The 16226-nt window shown below is 52.3% G+C and overlaps 1 protein-coding gene across 4 annotated transcripts; it reads left to right on the top strand.

The window, feature by feature from the left end:
• The first annotated feature begins 13 nt into the window (after positions 1-13).
• On the top strand, positions 14-14609 carry LOC119037868 (interferon alpha-inducible protein 27-like protein 2). 4 transcript variants are annotated; one of them, XM_053665976.1, is made up of 7 exons: positions 14-100; positions 2832-3518; positions 5376-5485; positions 6315-6458; positions 12866-12895; positions 13764-13925; positions 14389-14609. In XM_053665976.1, exons 2-7 carry the CDS (start codon positions 3490-3492, stop codon positions 14586-14588), a joined length of 675 nt encoding a protein of 224 aa, XP_053521951.1. In that variant the 5' UTR covers positions 14-100; positions 2832-3489; the 3' UTR covers positions 14589-14609. The 4 variants fall into 4 exon arrangements, with proteins under 4 accessions (XP_053521951.1, XP_053521952.1, XP_053521949.1 ...); XM_053665977.1 differs by lacking the exon at positions 2832-3518 and adding an exon at positions 5812-5899 and having other exon boundaries at positions 20-100; XM_053665974.1 differs by lacking the exons at positions 14-100; positions 2832-3518 and adding an exon at positions 107-217.
• The last annotated feature ends 1617 nt before the right edge of the window (positions 14610-16226 follow it).

Raw genomic sequence — 16226 nt, 5'->3', positions numbered from 1 at the left:
CAGCCCCCATTCTAGACGCAGCCATTTGATTCGCTACTGGGTGTTATCAAGTATTTCTGCAGTGTGGGAGTGAAGAGGGCGGAAATTCTACGCTTTGAAGGTTCGTTCTTCCTGTGATTAGTGGGCAGGGGATGGTCTCTATGCTCCAAGGGCCAGCTCCAGCGCTGGGACGCAAGCTTGGTTGTTTTTTTGCTTGCAGTGCAGCAGCTGCTTACCTGTGAGTGTCGCCTTGCAAATGTTTTAGCAATTAATTTGCAACCCAACCAGCCTGCATTGGAAGTGTTGTTTTCCGCAGTTTTTTCATTGTTCGCTGATGGTTGAGGGCAGGTCCTCGTCCAGGCTTGAACCGCAAAGTTAAACTGGTTCCTTTCTTATATGCAGAGAAATCAGCTTCACAGTCTGGGGAACTTTGGGAAGCCCTAAAGCAGCGGTCCCCAACTTCTTTGGCCCCAGGAATTGATTTTGTGGAAGACAACTTTTCTTGGGGAGGGGGGCAGAGATGGTATCCAGATGATTCAAGTGAGTTACATTTATTGTGAACTTTATTTCTATTATTATTACATTGTAATATAAAATGAAATAATTATGCAGCTCACCATAATGAGAATCGATGCAAGCCCCCAGCCTGTTTTTCTACAACTAGACTGTTCCACCTGGCAGTGATGGAACCACAGTGACACCTGAAGTGTGTTGCTCATGTCCAGTCTACTCTGTCTTCTTGTTTGGGTTCTTGTCACTGCAGAAAACCCTGCTTCACAAAGATTGTTAGCGATGGAAGCAGGCTTTTCAGTGCTTTCGTGGCAATCTGCCTTGAATTTAATCCGGAATGTATGGAGATTTTAAGTGGTCTTAAATATACTTTTTAAAATTGATTATGCTGTTACAGTTGTTCCCATTTTACCCCTTTGCCCTCCTCTGCCCTGTACCTCCCTTCCCTCCAGCATTCCTCCCCTTAGTTCACATCCATGGGTTGTGTAAGTTCTTTGACTTGTCCAGTTCCTGTACTATTTTTAACATCCACCAGTCTATTTTGTACCTACAAATTATGCTTCTTATTTCCCTCTACCTTCTCCCCCATTCTCCCCCCGTCCCCCTCCCAGCTGATGATGGCATCTCCATGTCAGCTCCATGTTGTGATTCTGTTCTTGTTCTGGGTTGTTTGCTTAGTTTTTTTTTTTAGATCTGGTTGTTAATAGTTGTGAACTTGTTGCCTTTTTAATGTGCATGGTTTTGATCAAGTCTCTAACATTTCCTGTAATAAGGGCTTGGTGATGATAAACTTATTTAACTTTACTTTGTCTGGGAAGCTCTTTTATTTGCTCTTCCATTCTAAATGATAGCTTTTCTGGATAGAGTAATCTAGGCTGTGGGTCCTTGCTTTTTGTCACTTTGAATACTTGCCAGTCCTTTCTTGCCTCCAGTTTCTTTTGAGAAATCAGCTGATAGTCTTATGGGAATTCCTTTACCCATAACTCTCTGTTTTTCTCTTGCTGCTTTTGAGATTTTCTTTTTATCTTTAACCTTTGGGATTTTAATTATGATGCGTTTTGGTGTGGTCCTCTTTGGGTCCACCTTTTTGGGACTCTGTGCTTCCTGGATTTGTATGTCTATTTCCTTCACCAAATTAGGGAAGTTTTCTTTCATTATTTTTTGAAATGAGTTTTCAATTTCTTGCTCTTCCTTTTCTCCTTCTGGCATCCCTACAATTAAGATGCTGGCATGTTTGGAGATGTTCCAGAGGTTCCTAAGCCTAACCTTATTGTTTTGAGTTCTTGTTTCTTCTTTTAGTTTTGGTTGAAAGTTTATCTCTTCCTTATGTTCCAAATTGTGACTTTGAATCCCAGCTTCCTTCCCTCCACTTTTGGTTTCCTGTGGATTTTTCTTTATTTCATGCAGTGTATCCTTCACTTTCTTTATTTTTCTGCTGTACTCAAGGAGTTCTCTGAGTATCTTGATAACCAGTGTTTTGAACTTTGCCTCTGATAGGTTGGTTATCTCCATTTCATTTAGTTCTTTTTCTGGGGTTTTGTTCTGTTCTTTCATTTGGGCCACATTTCTTTGTGTCCTCAATGTAGCAGCCTCCCTGTGTTTGTTCCTGTGTATCAGGTAAAACTGCTTTTACCCCCTATCTTAGTAGTGTGACCTATGCTGAAAGGCACCTGTAAAGTCGATTCACCTGGTTTGTTCACAAATGGGTCGTGGATCCACTCCTTCCCAGTTCGGGGGTCTTTTGTGGTTGGGGAGTAAATGCTCCAACTCCTCTGAAAGCTGAGACAGGTGCTCAGACACCAGCTGGGAGAAAGAAGGTCCTGGCTCGGTCTCTTTCAAAATCTGCAAATGTTTGAAACGTGTCAAAAATCCCAGTGTCCACTCGTCGCCCTCATAATTCCAGTTTGGCTTTGAATGCAGCTCTTTCATCTGATGACTTGGATACAGTTGTCATTCTCCCCTGAAGTGACAGAGTGAGTTTCTTGAGCAGGTTGAATATGTCACACTGTGTCACACAAGTAAGCAAGTTTTGTGACCCATTCTGTGTCACTGAAATGTTTTCCCAGTGGTGACTGTTTCTCTAAAAGAAATCTGTGAAGCGGCTCTCGTAACTCAGAAAGTCAGGCCAGTGATTTCCCTGTAGAAATCCGTCTCACCTGTGTGTGTAAGAGAAGACGTGTGTGTAAGAGAAGACGTGTGTGCTCTGCATCCATCTCCTCACAGAGCTGCGTGCACAGATGTGAGTTAAGGGCATGCACTTTAACGTAGTTGATCATTTTAATCACATCCTACAAAGCATTAAGTTCAAGTGACATTTTTGGCTAGCCAGCATTTCTCTGTAGGTGACACAGTGCACAGACTTGCATTCAGAAGTGACCTCTTTGGCCAGAGTAGTGAAACCAGAAAGCCGTCCAGTCCCGGCAGCTGCTCCGTCTGTGCACACACTGACACGGAATGACCAGTGCAGTTTTCCTGCTGCGGAATCACTCAGAGACGTGACTAGTTCTGGAGCGGAGGCATTGGTGGGCAACAAAAGCACTCATGACACATCCTCCTGAAAAATATACCGCATGAAAACAAGACGCGTCAACCTGGATTGTGGACCACAGTGCCTCATTAACCCTCTCCAACGGTTGTACCTGAGCACCCTCCGCTGTTTCATCGACTCGTCTAGTGATGGCGTCGGAGCACGTGCCACCTTCTGAACTGAAGCTTCTCCTAAGAGTTCACGACAAACGTCCTTAGCAGCGGCAGCATCAGGTCTTCACCAACAGTGAAGGGCTTCTTAGCTTCAGCAGCGCGGTCAGCCACTAAGAACAGTGCTCTCAGTGCAGATACATTCGAGGAGGGGGACTCCAACAGTTGCTTCTGTTCTTCAAGGGCATGTTTTTTTTCTTTTGAAAAGCTCCAAAGGCTTGTTTTTTAATGCAAGGTGCTTGGTGTCCCTGTGGTGAATCAGTTGTGAAGGTTTTGTGACTTAATTGGATAGCCAGTCAGCACATGTTATATACAAAGCAGGCTTGGAGAAGGTGAGTCACCTGTTGCAATGAACCCATAATTTAGGTAAAACTCTTGGTATTTTCTTTTAAATGCAGCTTTCTTTGTGTTGGCAGTCTCAGAGTCTTCTGCTGTCTCATCCTTGGGTCTTTCCCCCTTTTCAGAGAAGCTCTCCAGCGATGTTTGTTTTTACTCATTTGGGTTGGGCTTAGCTTGCGGGCTCACCAAAACCGTGACTGAGACAAGTGCATAGTGCAGGAAGGAGGAGCGGGTGGAAATGGTAAGTAATATAATGGGTGGGCCACTCGCGGACTGGAACAAGTGTCGGATTCCGACTTAAAGCCTGCCACCAGATGCAGCCTAACTGTTACTTGCCGCTCCCGACGGGGCTTCCGTGAGTCTGCAAGCAGCTGACTTACCGCGGTCTCTGTGCGGTCAGACGTCTCTGCTGCTGATGGTCTGCACGATCAGCCGCCCCCGGCACTGGCATCGCTGCCTCGGCTGCACCTCAGAGCACCAGGTGTTGGAGTCTCGGAAGGAGCGCAGAGCCTAGATCCCTCGCATGCGCAGTTCACAGTAGGATTTGCGTTCCTACGGGAAATGAATGGTGCTGCTGATCTGACGGGAGGGGGGGCTCAGGCGGTACCGTGAGAGATGGGGAGCAGCTGTAAATACAGATAAAGCTTCTTCACTGACTTGCCCACCACTCACCTCCTGCTGTGCGGCCCAGTTTCTAACAGGCCACAGACTGCTGTTGGCTGTTGGTCCATGGCCCGGGGTTTGGGGATCCCTGCCCTAAAGGAAATGGGGGAGATCACCAAGCTTAGGTCAAGTGAGCCTCCCTATCCCCTTGCAGCCACCATGAGACAGAACTTGACTCATTTCTTGGGGGACTTGACCAGTGTGTCCCCAAGTGTCCGGGTGGCACAGAGCCTGTGTCCTGGTGGTTCCTGAAGGAGTCGGATGACAAAGACGAGCTGTCCCTGGTGGCAGAGGAACAAGGAGGGACTTCATGTCTCTCCATGGCAGGACAAAGATGCCCGTCTTCCCTGGGCAGTTATACACCTCGGAGGGTGAGCTCCGGCTATCAACCTTTTGCACTGGCAGTTGGACCATTGGAAAGGGATTGAACCCAGTGGCTTGGAAAATGGGAACCAGAGGCGTCAGTGACCATGAGTAAGCCCTTGTGGGATCAGGATATATTGATAGACATTTGGGTCCACCTGTAAGAGCTCGAGGCAGTCTTGTTTCTCACATTCTGACCCATAAGGCACTGACGCCCTCTGGCAATCAGGAAGCTGATGCCCTAGCTCCAGTACCAGCCCTACTGGCTGGTCAGTGGATACGGCTGATTGGATGTGTGAAGGAGTGGCCACTGCATTATCCGGGTGGGATGGCCAATTGCCCTTGAAATGCAGTGACTCGGTTAACGCAGTAGCAGCCTGTCCTGTGTGCACCAGACAACACTGAACGCAGCTACCAAAGGAGTCTGGAACTGTCCACCAGTGCTCCCAGCCAGTGAGAGACTAGTAAATTGATCCCTTCCTGTGAATGAGAGTTCCAGGTATGCCTTGGTTTATTTGGACGTTGCATCTGACTTAACCCCAGCTTTACCATATTGGTATGCAATCCTGGTGGCCACCATTTAAGGGGGCTTCAAGAAGCTGAGTGTCATCTATGGGGCATTGTGTTGCATTGAAATCACCCCATCTTTGCATTAGCAAGGCAAAGGTGAGGTCTCCCTGGCTCTGAGCCCAGAGTGATCGTGACTCATCTGGTTCATCCAGCTCTTGGAGTTGCACGTCATCCAGGACGGGACTATTTAGCCTGCTAGAGGCCTCAGCAGCCTCACTACACACAGGACTTTTGACACTGCTCTGCCTTCTCAGGCAATTACTTCCCAAAGTAGGCAGAGGCGTGGGAGGTGGAAAAGGGGAAAGACTGCACTCACACCATCCCTCTTTGCTGCCATCCAGGGCTGCTGTCACCGTGATCAGAGGTGAGTGTGCTGGGAAGGGGTTTGAGTCCACTTTTGCCCTAAGACTTAGGCTGGGGTGGGGCCGGTGGTTAGGGGACAGATGAATAGAACCCTGGAGATCAGGGAGCCAGGCAAAGTCGTTAAGTTATGAAGCTGGCTGGGGTCTGTGCCGATTTGGGGGATGTGCCTGGAGGGGCCCACTGACTGCTATAGAACAGAGGGCAGGGATCTGGGCTCCAGAGAGGTGCCCCCCCTCACCCCAAGTCCATCACAAATCGGGCACAGCCCTTCGGTGTTCAGACTCTGTTTCTGGGAAACATAGTGGTGACCATATGCTGTGTACCTAGTGTTCCAGCACCTCCAGCAAGATGTCAGCTAAAGCCATAGAGAACGGGGAAGGGTTTGCCCCTGATGCCCTCCTGCAGGAGTCGGATGGTGAGTGCCCTCAGGTGGCTCTGGAGGGCCAGGTGGCCCGGGGCTTGGGGTGCATGGCCCAGAGCACAGGGGGTCTCCCAGAGCCACCACTAAGGTACATCATATGGGTGAATCTCTTCCCTCCTGGGCCTCTGCCTGCTCCTCTGTGAAGTGAAGGACCTGCCCGCTCTCGGTGGCCATGTCTCCCTCTCTCTGTCTTCTCCTCGGTTTCATCTCCAGTTCCATCACCATTCAGTGTGGCTGTCGCCGAGGTCCCCTCCCTGTACCAAAGTTCTTGAGAGCATCCAGAAATGGCAGAGGTGCCATCTGGGGCCCCTGGCTCTCATGCCCCCTCAGGGGCCTGGGGCAGGCCCCACAGCTTTGGTCCCACAGCTGCCTACCCACTGTGGGCTTCCCCCCCCTGCTTCTTTTCCAGAGGAGGAAGAAACATCCCAGCTATCCCCAGCTGGTTCTGCTATTGGGGGGCCTCCGCAGGGGCCCCCATCAGGGCCCGATGGACCTGGCTCAGACTCCACTGACCCGCCCTCACATGGAAGAGAGAAGTTCTTCCACCATGCAAGTAATTGCTCCCTGGGTGTTAGTCTACCAGACCTCCCTCTCCCTCACCGCTCAGCTCAGCCCTCTGACTTGTCCGCATTAAGGCACATGTCCCTGGAGGACACGCTGGTGCACCAACGTTGCCAGAAAAGGGGCCTGGTGTGTATGGGCGAGGAAGTGGGTGATGCGCTGAAGTCAGAGGGACTGCCCTTCAGGTTCTGGCTTTGTGGCCAACTTACTGAGTGACCCTGAGCCAGACACATGCCGTCTCTTAGCGTCGATCCGTTTGTGCCTGAGTGCAGAGGCCTATGCTCCTCACAGAGGTCTGCTGCTCAGGCTCTGGTCCCCCAGGGGGCACAGCTCAGGCCTGGCTCTTTGCCAGCTGAAGTCCAAGGCCAGTGCCCTGACCTGCGGGCCCCACAGCAGCCAGGCCAGGCTCAGTTTCGTTTCTCCCACTGCTCCTCCGGATGCACCAGGGCGTGATTGGCAAGCCACTCCCAGGACACATTCCTGGAGCAGTCTCATCTCTGAGATTCAGCCAGCCCGGGGATAGGCCAGCAAAAGGTCCTCTCTGCTTTTTTTTTACTGTGGCAGAATACATGTGACATGAAATTTGCCGACTGAGCTGTTCTTAACTGCACAGTCCCGTGGTATTGAGGGTATTTGCACTGTTGCATGGCTGGTCTTCAGAACTTGTCATCTCCCAACACTGACACCCTGTCCCCACTCAGCGCGAACTCCCCGCTCCCTCTTCCCCTCAGCCCCTGGCACCCACCGTTCTACTTTCTGTCCCTACGCATTTGACGACTCCAGGGATTTTATGTGAGTGGTGTTGATGCCCGACATGTCCAAACCTGAAGAGGATTTCACAAGAATTTATAAGTCAAACTGATGACTTGTGCCCAGAAGCAAGATCTCAAATGTTGCTGGGAATAACAGTTTTTTAACCGTCTTTTGAAGTTTTGAAATTAAGGAGGGGACATAAGGAAGACTGTAGAAAGCCGAGTGGGGGCTGGATTTCAGGATCGTTAACAAGATCATGTGCTCTCTTGAGGGTTAGCACTCCCTTCCGGGGTGTCACTTCTGGTATTTCGAAGGTGTGTTAGCCTAGATAAAGGAGCAGAATAAAGGACCCGGCGGGCTTCACACCTTTCACTACAGAAGTTATAGGCCTGGGGCTTGACTCCCCACCACGACCTGCCCGGTTAGGGATCTGTGATCGGCTTGCCCTGTGAGGTTGCTTTCCATGGCAGATCCCCTTTTATTGCCCACAGTGGAACCATACAGCATTTGTCTTTCTGTGATTGGCCTATTTCACTTAGCATAACGTCCCACCGTTCAGCCATGTGTCAAAATTGCCTTCCACCTAAAGGCTGAACAGTATGCTGTGGTATGTAGACACCACAGTTGTTTATCCATTCATCCGCCTGTGGACACTTGGATGGCTTACCCCTCTCGGCTGTCCTGGGTAATGCTGCTGTGAACATGGGGAGCAGGTATCTCTTTAAGACGCTGCTTTCGGTTCCTTTGGGTACGTAGGCACAAGTGGGATTGCTGGGGCACAGGGCATTCTACTTCCATTGTTGGAGGAACCACCTCCCTGTTTTCTGCAGCTCCTGCACCATTTTACGTTCCCAGCAGCAGTGCGTAGGGTTCCGAGTGCTCACATCCTAGCCCACGCTGGTCATTTTCCAGTTTTTTGTTTGTTTTTTTTTAGGTAGAAGCCATACTAATGGGTATGAAATAATATCGTGGTTTTGATTTATATTTCTCCAATGACTGGGGATGCCAGCATCTTCTCCTGTGTTTACTGGCCATTTGTAACCTTTGGAGAAATGTCTGTCCACAGTCCTTGCCCATTTTTATTGGGTTATTTGGGCATGTTACTGTTGGAGGGATTCGTTATATGTTCTGAGCACTGACTCCTTATCAGCTACGTGACTTGCAGGTTGCTTTTCCCCTCTGTTGGTTGTGTCCTGTCTTCGTCGGCGCTGCTGTGGCAAAATGCCATAGCCTGGTGGACTGTAAACAGAAGTTTAGTTGTCACAGTGCTGGGGACAGGGTGGGGGAGTCCAAGGTCAAGGTACCAGCAGACTAGTGTCTGGTGGGAGTGCACTTCCTGGTCGGCCATCTGTTCGCGGTGACCTCACATGGTGGAAGGAGCAAAGGGGCTTCTCCGAGGTCTTTTCTAAGGGAACTAATCCCCATTGTGAGGGCTCTATCCTCCAGAGCCGGCTACTTCCCAAAGGTCCCCTACCTCGTAATCCCATCCCATTGGGCATTGGGTTTTGCTCTATGAATTGGGAACACAACGTGCAGACCACCGTGAGTCCTTCAATGCACAAAGGTTCCCTCTTGGTCTGTATTTCTTTGAAGTTCTCACCTCGCTCCTTCTTGCTCACAGACCTGTGCCTGGCGCTGGGGAAGGATGCCAACAGCACGGCTCTTCCCTGTACCCCAGCAGCGAGCATACGTTTTATTCTGTGTAATGTCCATGTCGCTGATCGTGGACAGTGGGGGGTGATGCCAACCAGGGTGGCAGTGGTGGAGGTAATAGGGGTGGTCCGATTCTTGACCTGTATTAAAGGGGAAGTCAACGGGAGTTGCTAACAGACTAGAGGTGGAGTGAGATAAAAAGAGGGGAATCTAGGATGGCCCCGCGATTCTGGTTGCTGAGAGAACGGTGCTGCGCTGTGTGGAAACTCAGGGGCCAGTGAGGAAGCTACTGCAGGAATCCCGTTGGTGGCCTGGTCCGTGATGGGAGAGGCAGAGGATGGTCGGGCTGGGTACTTCTGAAGGTTAGTCAGCAGGATTTGTGGGTAGGTTGGAGTGCAGAGAGGGAAACTGGAGAACACCGACCCCACATGTGCAGGGCTGCCGAGAACCTGGGGCTGAACGGCCGTCAGAGGGACAGCTGTGGCAGGGGACCTGTGTCCAGCTCATGGCGCGTCTGTCTGAGGTGCTTCTCAGACACCCAGGCAGACCTGCTGAGTAGGTCTGGGCTGGCTGTGTCCGAGTGCAGGTGGCCCGAGAGTCAGGGTGCTGGGTGAGGGCAGCCGAGTGGTGGAACGGAAGTGGAGTGGGGATCCGAGGACGGAGCCCTGGACATGCCGTCGCAGAGGTCAGACGGACAAGAGGAGAGGGGCCTGAGAAGGCGAGGCAAGGGTGGCAGAAGAGACGTGGGGAAGGATGAGCCCTGAAGGCCAGGTGAGGAAAATGTTTCCTAGGACGGCCATAAACAAACATGGTGTCTTAAAACCACAGAGATGTACTCTCCCACGGTTCTGGAGGCTGGAAATCCCAAGTCAGGGTGTCCACAGGGTCGTGCTTCTTCTGAAAGCTTGAGGGGAGAATCTACTCCACGCCTCCTCTGGCTTCCAGTGACTGCCAGAAGTCCTGGATGTCCCTTGGTTTGTGGCTGTATCACTCCAGGCTCTCTTGGTCTTCACACGTCAAGGTGCCTAACCACTGTGCAATACCGCCTCTCCCTCCACGTAGAAAACTATTCTGTGGATCTTTGCCATAGGGAATGGGTCCAAGCGAGGTGGCAACTGCAGGAAGATGTGGTGCAGAGGGAGAGGCTGCCTTTGTTTTTCAGCTGGGGGGTGGTAGAGCCTGGGTGGGTGCTCTTGGAAATGGTCCAGGGCGGAGGGAGACTGATGGTGAACAAGCAAGGGAGGAACACTACAGGAGCTCTTCCTGGAGTTGAAAAGAGCGGGCCAGCTCAGCACGCAGGTGGCCGGGAGCAGGCAGGCAAGAGGAGTGAGGGGGCAGAGACATGGCGACAGAAGGGGGTGCGCAGAAGCTCTCTTCTGGTTGCCTTGGTTTTCTCGGTGAAGTAGGAAGCTGGGGGATGCAAGGAGGTGGAGGTGCAGTAGGCTGGGAGATGAGGGGGAGAGAGGCTGTGAGTGCTGGGTGTTCCCAGGGAGTAGGGGAATGAAGAGAACAGGAAAGCCTGGAGGGCTTGAGCACAAGAGAGGGAGAGGCGGGGAGAGCGCCAAGGGTCTGCGGGCGGCACTTATGGTGAGTGGGGATGGAATCTACATGGATGAAGAAGACGTGGAGGACGTGGGGTGAATGAGGGACGGTGTTGTGGGTTATATTGGGTCCCCTCAAAGAGATACATGCAATCCTAACCCCCAGTACTTGTGCATGTGACTGTAGTTGTAATAAAGATGTCAGTTGAGGTCCTGGTGGGGTAGCACCGTTGGTTAGATCGTGGTCCTGATACGCCAAGGTTGCGGTTTCGATCCCGGTCAGGGCACATACAGGCCACAACCAGTGAATGCATAAGTGAGTGAAACAACAAATTGATGTCTCTCTCTCCCTCCCTCTATCCTTCCCTCCCTCTTTCTATCTTACCCATAAGTAAAAAGCAGTAGTTAGCATTGAAATGGCATTAAAATACTTTTTAATTGATGTAAGTTGAGAGGAGGTCATATTGGAGTAGGGTGTGACATGTGTCCTTCTGGGAAGAGAACAGACACGGGGAGAAGGCCATGTGAAGACGGAGACAGAGGTGGGAGTGATGCAGCCATAAGCCAAGGGTTGCCGGCAGCCACTGCGAGCTAAGAAGAGGCAGAGAAGGAACCCCTCCTAGAGCCTTCAGAGAGTGCACAGCCCTGCCGATGGCTTGGACTCAGGTGCCTGGCCTCCACAGCTAGAATAGGAGAGAATCGTGGTACCTGGTTACAGCAGCCCCAGAAAACTAATACAGATATTGGAAATGCCAGTGTGAAGACTTGTTCCAGGCTGTGCTAGAATCAGAGACTGCAAAGGGAAGAGGTGAGGGACTCTGGGGGGCTGCGGGATGCAGACAATGGGAGGAGGCAGTTGTTAACGACAGGGTCAAGGCAACTTTCTGCAATAATGAGCATGTTCTCTGCGCCATCCAATGTGGTGACCACTAGCCACGGGTGACATGTTAAGAACTGCACTGCCTGGTTTCAGAAGCTGTATCCACCCCTTCTCCCCTCCTCTGCCCTGCCCATGGCTAAAAAGACCTTGGGGCCCTAAGCCACTAAGGAGACAAAGCTTATCTTCCTGGAAGGGGCACCACCTCTGCTCCCTTTACTTCACCCTGCTTGGCCCCAGGCAGATGACTGGTTAGCCGATGATGCATTAAAGTTCTCAAGGGAGGGATGGCCTAAGACAGGCACGGTCATGATGGGGCCGTCAGGGAAGGACTTGGGGAACTATAGAAAAAGGGGGTGATGGACCCTCACCCCTCAGCTTTGACATAGCCCGAGTCTTCATTCTGTCTCTAAGAAGTCTCCTAATCTCTTGGCTGCCTTACTTCCCCCACCTGACTTAAACCTGAAACAGTTTTGGAGGTGGGTGCGGCCCTGGGCAGGAACAGGCAGTTCCCTAGGGCCATCAGGCCTAGGAAAGAATGCATAAAATCCTGTGAAACCTGCTTTGCTAGGAATGCCCTTAATTTTCTGATAAGGGTCCAAACATAAAATAAGTTTGTTTCCCAAAGTTTTATGGCCCTTTAGCTGACTGACCCTGACTCAGAATAAGCCCTCATAGTTCTTTGAATGTTATGTATTGTTTGATCCTTACTGCCTGACGATGACTGATGAGCTTGCCTGTGTTCCTGTGCAAACTGAACCCAGTAAAAGCCCACTGAGGAACAGGCTCAAGCCCTTCTCCTTTGACAGATCGGCCATGTTTCCTCCCCAAACAGATCGTGTCTTGGTAAACGTATTCCCATCCATGGAGAATGGGAAGGGGCTCTGTGGTGGAGCACCCCCGCCCAGTGATGTTTGAACACTGGAGGTGTGGCTAGTACAACTGGGTTTTTAATTTTCTTTCTTTTCAGTTGCTTAAGATTTAAGTGGCTACATGTGTCTAGTGCTTACCTTAGGGACAACATGGACCTAGGATATGTCTGTGTGGGCTATAGAGACAAAGACTCTTTGGAAGTGAATTTGTTGGAAATATCACCTGTGCTGAAATGTGGCAGGTGGGCTGAGCCCCAGAGGATGGAGGGATTTCACTCCACCTGGACCTGGGACCCTGGGACCCTGGGACCCTGGGACCCTGGGACCCTGGGATGGGCACAGGGTTTGTGGAAGAGGGAGAGGACAGACAGGTTGATTTATCCCACAACAAATAATAAAGAGTGTGTTTTTCTTGCTTCTTCATTTTGTTTTTGGTTTTTTTTGGACAATGATGCCCATCGTAGGGGCTGCAAAGAGCAGGGTGGAGCCTTTTGAAGGCTGTGCACTGCCCGACCTGGAGCTTCTCAGAGCTTTGGACACCGGCACCCACCTCTGCCTGCTCAGTGCATCAGACTTCCCAGGGAGGCGGCGGGGGCTGTTCTGTCCTCCGACCCAGCCACAGGGCACCTGCCTTGGGAAACGGGGGGGGGGGGGTGGGGGGAGACCAGCGAGGTGCGCTCATGCGTGTTCTTTGTGTCCCCAGAAATGGCTGGTCTGGCTGTGACCGGAGGAGGTGAGTCTCTCTGGGGAGGAGCCCCAGCCCCCGCCTGCCCCTGGTCCTAGGCCTCTGGGAGGAACCTACCTTGACCAAGCCCAGGATTCCCTCAGCCCCACGTGTAAACCCTGGGAGAGCCATGACATCTGTCCCCAGGAAGCAGGGCCCTGCAGGTGCGTGGTTCCCAAACTCACAAGCTGAGCTGCGTCTGGTTCCCGCAACTGCTCTGCAAACCTGGTAGCTCATCTGGTGAGCCCTAGAGCAGCGTCCACCAGTACGGTGGCCGGAATGAAAGAAAAGAAAAACGTTTCAGTCACACTAGCCAAATCTCAGTGCTCGACAGCCGCATACGGCTGCAGTATCAGACAGAGCAGGTGCAGAGATTTTCGTCATTGAAGAGTGTTCCGTGACTGCTGTGCTCTGGAGATAGAAGAGAGGAGGGAAAAAGCGCCCCCTCTGCTCCCCCTGCCTTCTCCCCATGCCTGCAGGGCCCTGAGGGGCAGCAGGCAGAAGCCCCCACCCATCACTCCTTCAAAACAGCAGCTCTGGTGTGCCCTTTGTGCTTGGGGGAAGGACCCTGTGTTCCCTTCCGGAGGGAGAGGGCCGAAGACCGCTGCTCCTTCAGCGTAGTTCATGGTCCACGAGCGCATCTGAGGCTGGGGCTTCGAGTCCCAGGCTGCGAGAACAGCACAGGTGCCAGAACAGTCCTGGGAGCCTGTTGGCTCCTTGGACCTCATCTGCAGCCTTCCCTTGTGTGGGTCCCTGTCTTTGCTCTGGGACTCTCTCAAGGACAAAGCAGACCCCAATTTATCCACCAGGAAGATGTCAGGGAGATCAAGGGGCATCTGTCCCATGGCCAGCCTCAAACCCCCCCTCCTCCCCACAGTGGTGGCTGTGGGCGCGGTGCCCGTGGTGCTGGGCGCCGTGGGTTTCACCGGGGCAGGCATCGCAGCCTCCTCCCTAGCGGCCAAGATGATGTCAGCAGCCGCCGTTGCCAACGGGGGAGGGGTTGCCGCTGGTAGCCTGGTGGCCACTCTGCAGTCTGTGGGTAAGTGTCCTGAGCGGGAGGGGGAGGAGGGGAGGGTGGGGGGTGCCCCTGGTCCTTTGTCTCTCCCTCCCCGCTCCCTCTTTTGGTTGGGGGTTGGAGGGTGGGTCTGGGGTACAGCCTGGCCGGTCTGCATTCCCAGTCAACCCTACCAAATCTGGGCAGCCACCCCCCTGGCCCGCTCTCGAGGCCCCAGCCTAGTCCTGTGGAACGGGAGTGCCTGCCATTTCTCAGAGGGTCTGCCCTCTGTCACTGGTGGACTCACCACCAGGATTCAAGTGTACTCTCTGGGCAGCCCCCTCCCAATGCAGTTGTCCTGGGGGTTTAGGAAATAGGGGCGGGAACAGGCTTGGGATGTTGGGGCCTCTGGCCTTCGGAGGGTCCCTGGGATCTCTGACCCCACATCCTTGCCTGGAGCCACTGGGGCCACCTCTTCCATATGCTGTCAAATTCTCTTCTTCCCCAGGGGCGGCTGGACTCTCCCTGTCATCCAAAGCCCTGCTGGGTGTGGCTGGGTCATCTTTTGGGGCCTGGATGGGGCGTTCAAAGCAGACAGACCCTTCCTCTCCACCAGATGGACCCAGTGGAGGTGACTGTCAGGATGGCAACCCCCCCACTGACAAGCCCCCTGCCTCCCCAAACTGCTCAAAGAAGGATGAGAAATAAAGATGAGATGCCGTGACCTCCCCCAGATGTCTGCACTGCGTTGTGTCGGACAGGGCAGGGTGGGCCAGCGGGAACTCTGTAAGCACACGCGCCGGCGTCCTCAGTGACTGGAAGCTACGGGTGGTCCCCGTTCGGCCGCTTACTTGTGACCCTGAGAATGTCGTGTGTCCCCTTTATGCCTCAGTTTACTGCCCTTCAGGTGGGGCCTCAGACCAAGTGTCTTTGAAGATCTCAGCCAGGGCAACGTGATAGGACAGCTTGGCTCTGGGGTGGTGGTGGACCCTGTTTGAGCCCTGGACCCTCAGCTGGAAGGCGCTACTGACCTCAGGCATTATCACCCCCCCCCCCCCACTGGAGACTCAGAGTCTGACTGGTGACTCTAGGGCAGCGGTTTCCAACCTTTTCCAGGGCACACAGAAACTAATTACTAAAATGCTGCAGCGCACCAAAACGTGTATTTTTTTTTGTCGATCTAACAAAAAAGAATTACGTGTAATTTTGATTCATTCACGCCAGATGGCCATTGTTGTGTTGGCTGCTGTCAGTTTGTCAGTCTAAAGGAAAAGTGGTCAGTGCCCCCGACTAAGTGGTCAGGCCCTGGTGTTTTAAAGATTCTGGAAGGAGACTTGCCTTGGGGTAGAGAACACACAGTATAATGTACAGGTGATGCATTACAGAACTGTACACTTGACACCTATGTAATTTTATTACCCATGTGTTGCCCCAGTAAATTCACTTGGAAATAAAACAAAATGCCTTGCAGCACACTGGTCGAAGATTGCTGCTCTGAAGTTCAGGGGCATTGTGTCTGCCTGGCCTGATGGCCCCTGGGGCTCTCCAGGGAAGTGAAGGTGTTGCATTTCTCTGGGGAGCTCTGTCCCTGTCGGTCCAGAACCCAGGGTTATTGGCTCCCAGAAGGCACTGACCAGTGCCTGGACAGACAGGACTCCCTCTTCTGGTGGGGCTCCCAAGAGGTGGGCCGGCGCAGATCACTTATTTCCCGGGGCCCACTGCGTGCCCAGCCCCGGCTCCTGAACCAGGCGTTCTGTGCCCACTGCCCTGGCGTCTGCCCCTGCCTGCCATGCAGATAACCCACACCCAGCTGCTGGAAGGCCCTTTTCACCTTCGGCCTGAGTATCAGATCTCAGCCTACTGGCTCCGGGGCCTCAGCATGGGTCCCACTGCTGACCTCCACACTCCTTCCTGTACTGGAATCGGCCCCTGTGTTGTGTTGGCTGTTGTCAATTTGCCAGTGTAAGGCAAGACCCCAAAGACGTGAATGAGCTCTGCTAGGATCTTAAAAGTCAGCCCAAAGCTGACTCTTCATATACAGGGGAGTCCAGCTGTGACCAGAAGAACCACCTGTCTAAAGTGCTGGCCCCCTGAAAGCATGCAGTCAATATTTTTAAGTCACCAAGTTTTGTGACCCATTGTTCCTCATGGAGGGCTAATTGATAACAATGTGTGCAATATATTCAGAAGATTGAGCTAGATGGCATGGAGGACAGAAAGTAGAGATTCTAATTGCAGCTATTTGGGAAGGCTTCCTGGAGGAGGTGCCATTTCATTTAAGATTATGTAGTTATAAGTCATAGAAACTTGACTACAAATGGCTTGAGTTCAAGGGACTTTGTTGGC

Source organism: Artibeus jamaicensis, unplaced genomic scaffold (genome assembly GCF_021234435.1).
Source record: "Artibeus jamaicensis isolate MK-2021 breed Jamaican fruit bat unplaced genomic scaffold, CSHL_Jam_final contig_444, whole genome shotgun sequence".
NCBI classification, from domain to species: Eukaryota; Metazoa; Chordata; class Mammalia; order Chiroptera; family Phyllostomidae; genus Artibeus; species Artibeus jamaicensis.
This window is presented reverse-complemented; position numbering and strand designations above follow the sequence as displayed.

Bases quoted from the DNA above. Each gene is read 5' to 3' on its own strand.
- LOC119037868 (XM_053665974.1), top strand. From the start codon at position 132: ATGGTCTCTATGCTCCAAGGGCCAGCTCCAGCGCTGGGACGCAAGCTT. The intron at 218-5,375 runs GTGAGTGTCGCC...CTGCCTTCTCAG, and splicing joins AGTGCAGCAGCTGCTTACCT to GCAATTACTTCCCAAAGTAG. The intron at 6,459-12,865 runs GTAATTGCTCCC...TTGTGTCCCCAG, and splicing joins GAAGTTCTTCCACCATGCAA to AAATGGCTGGTCTGGCTGTG.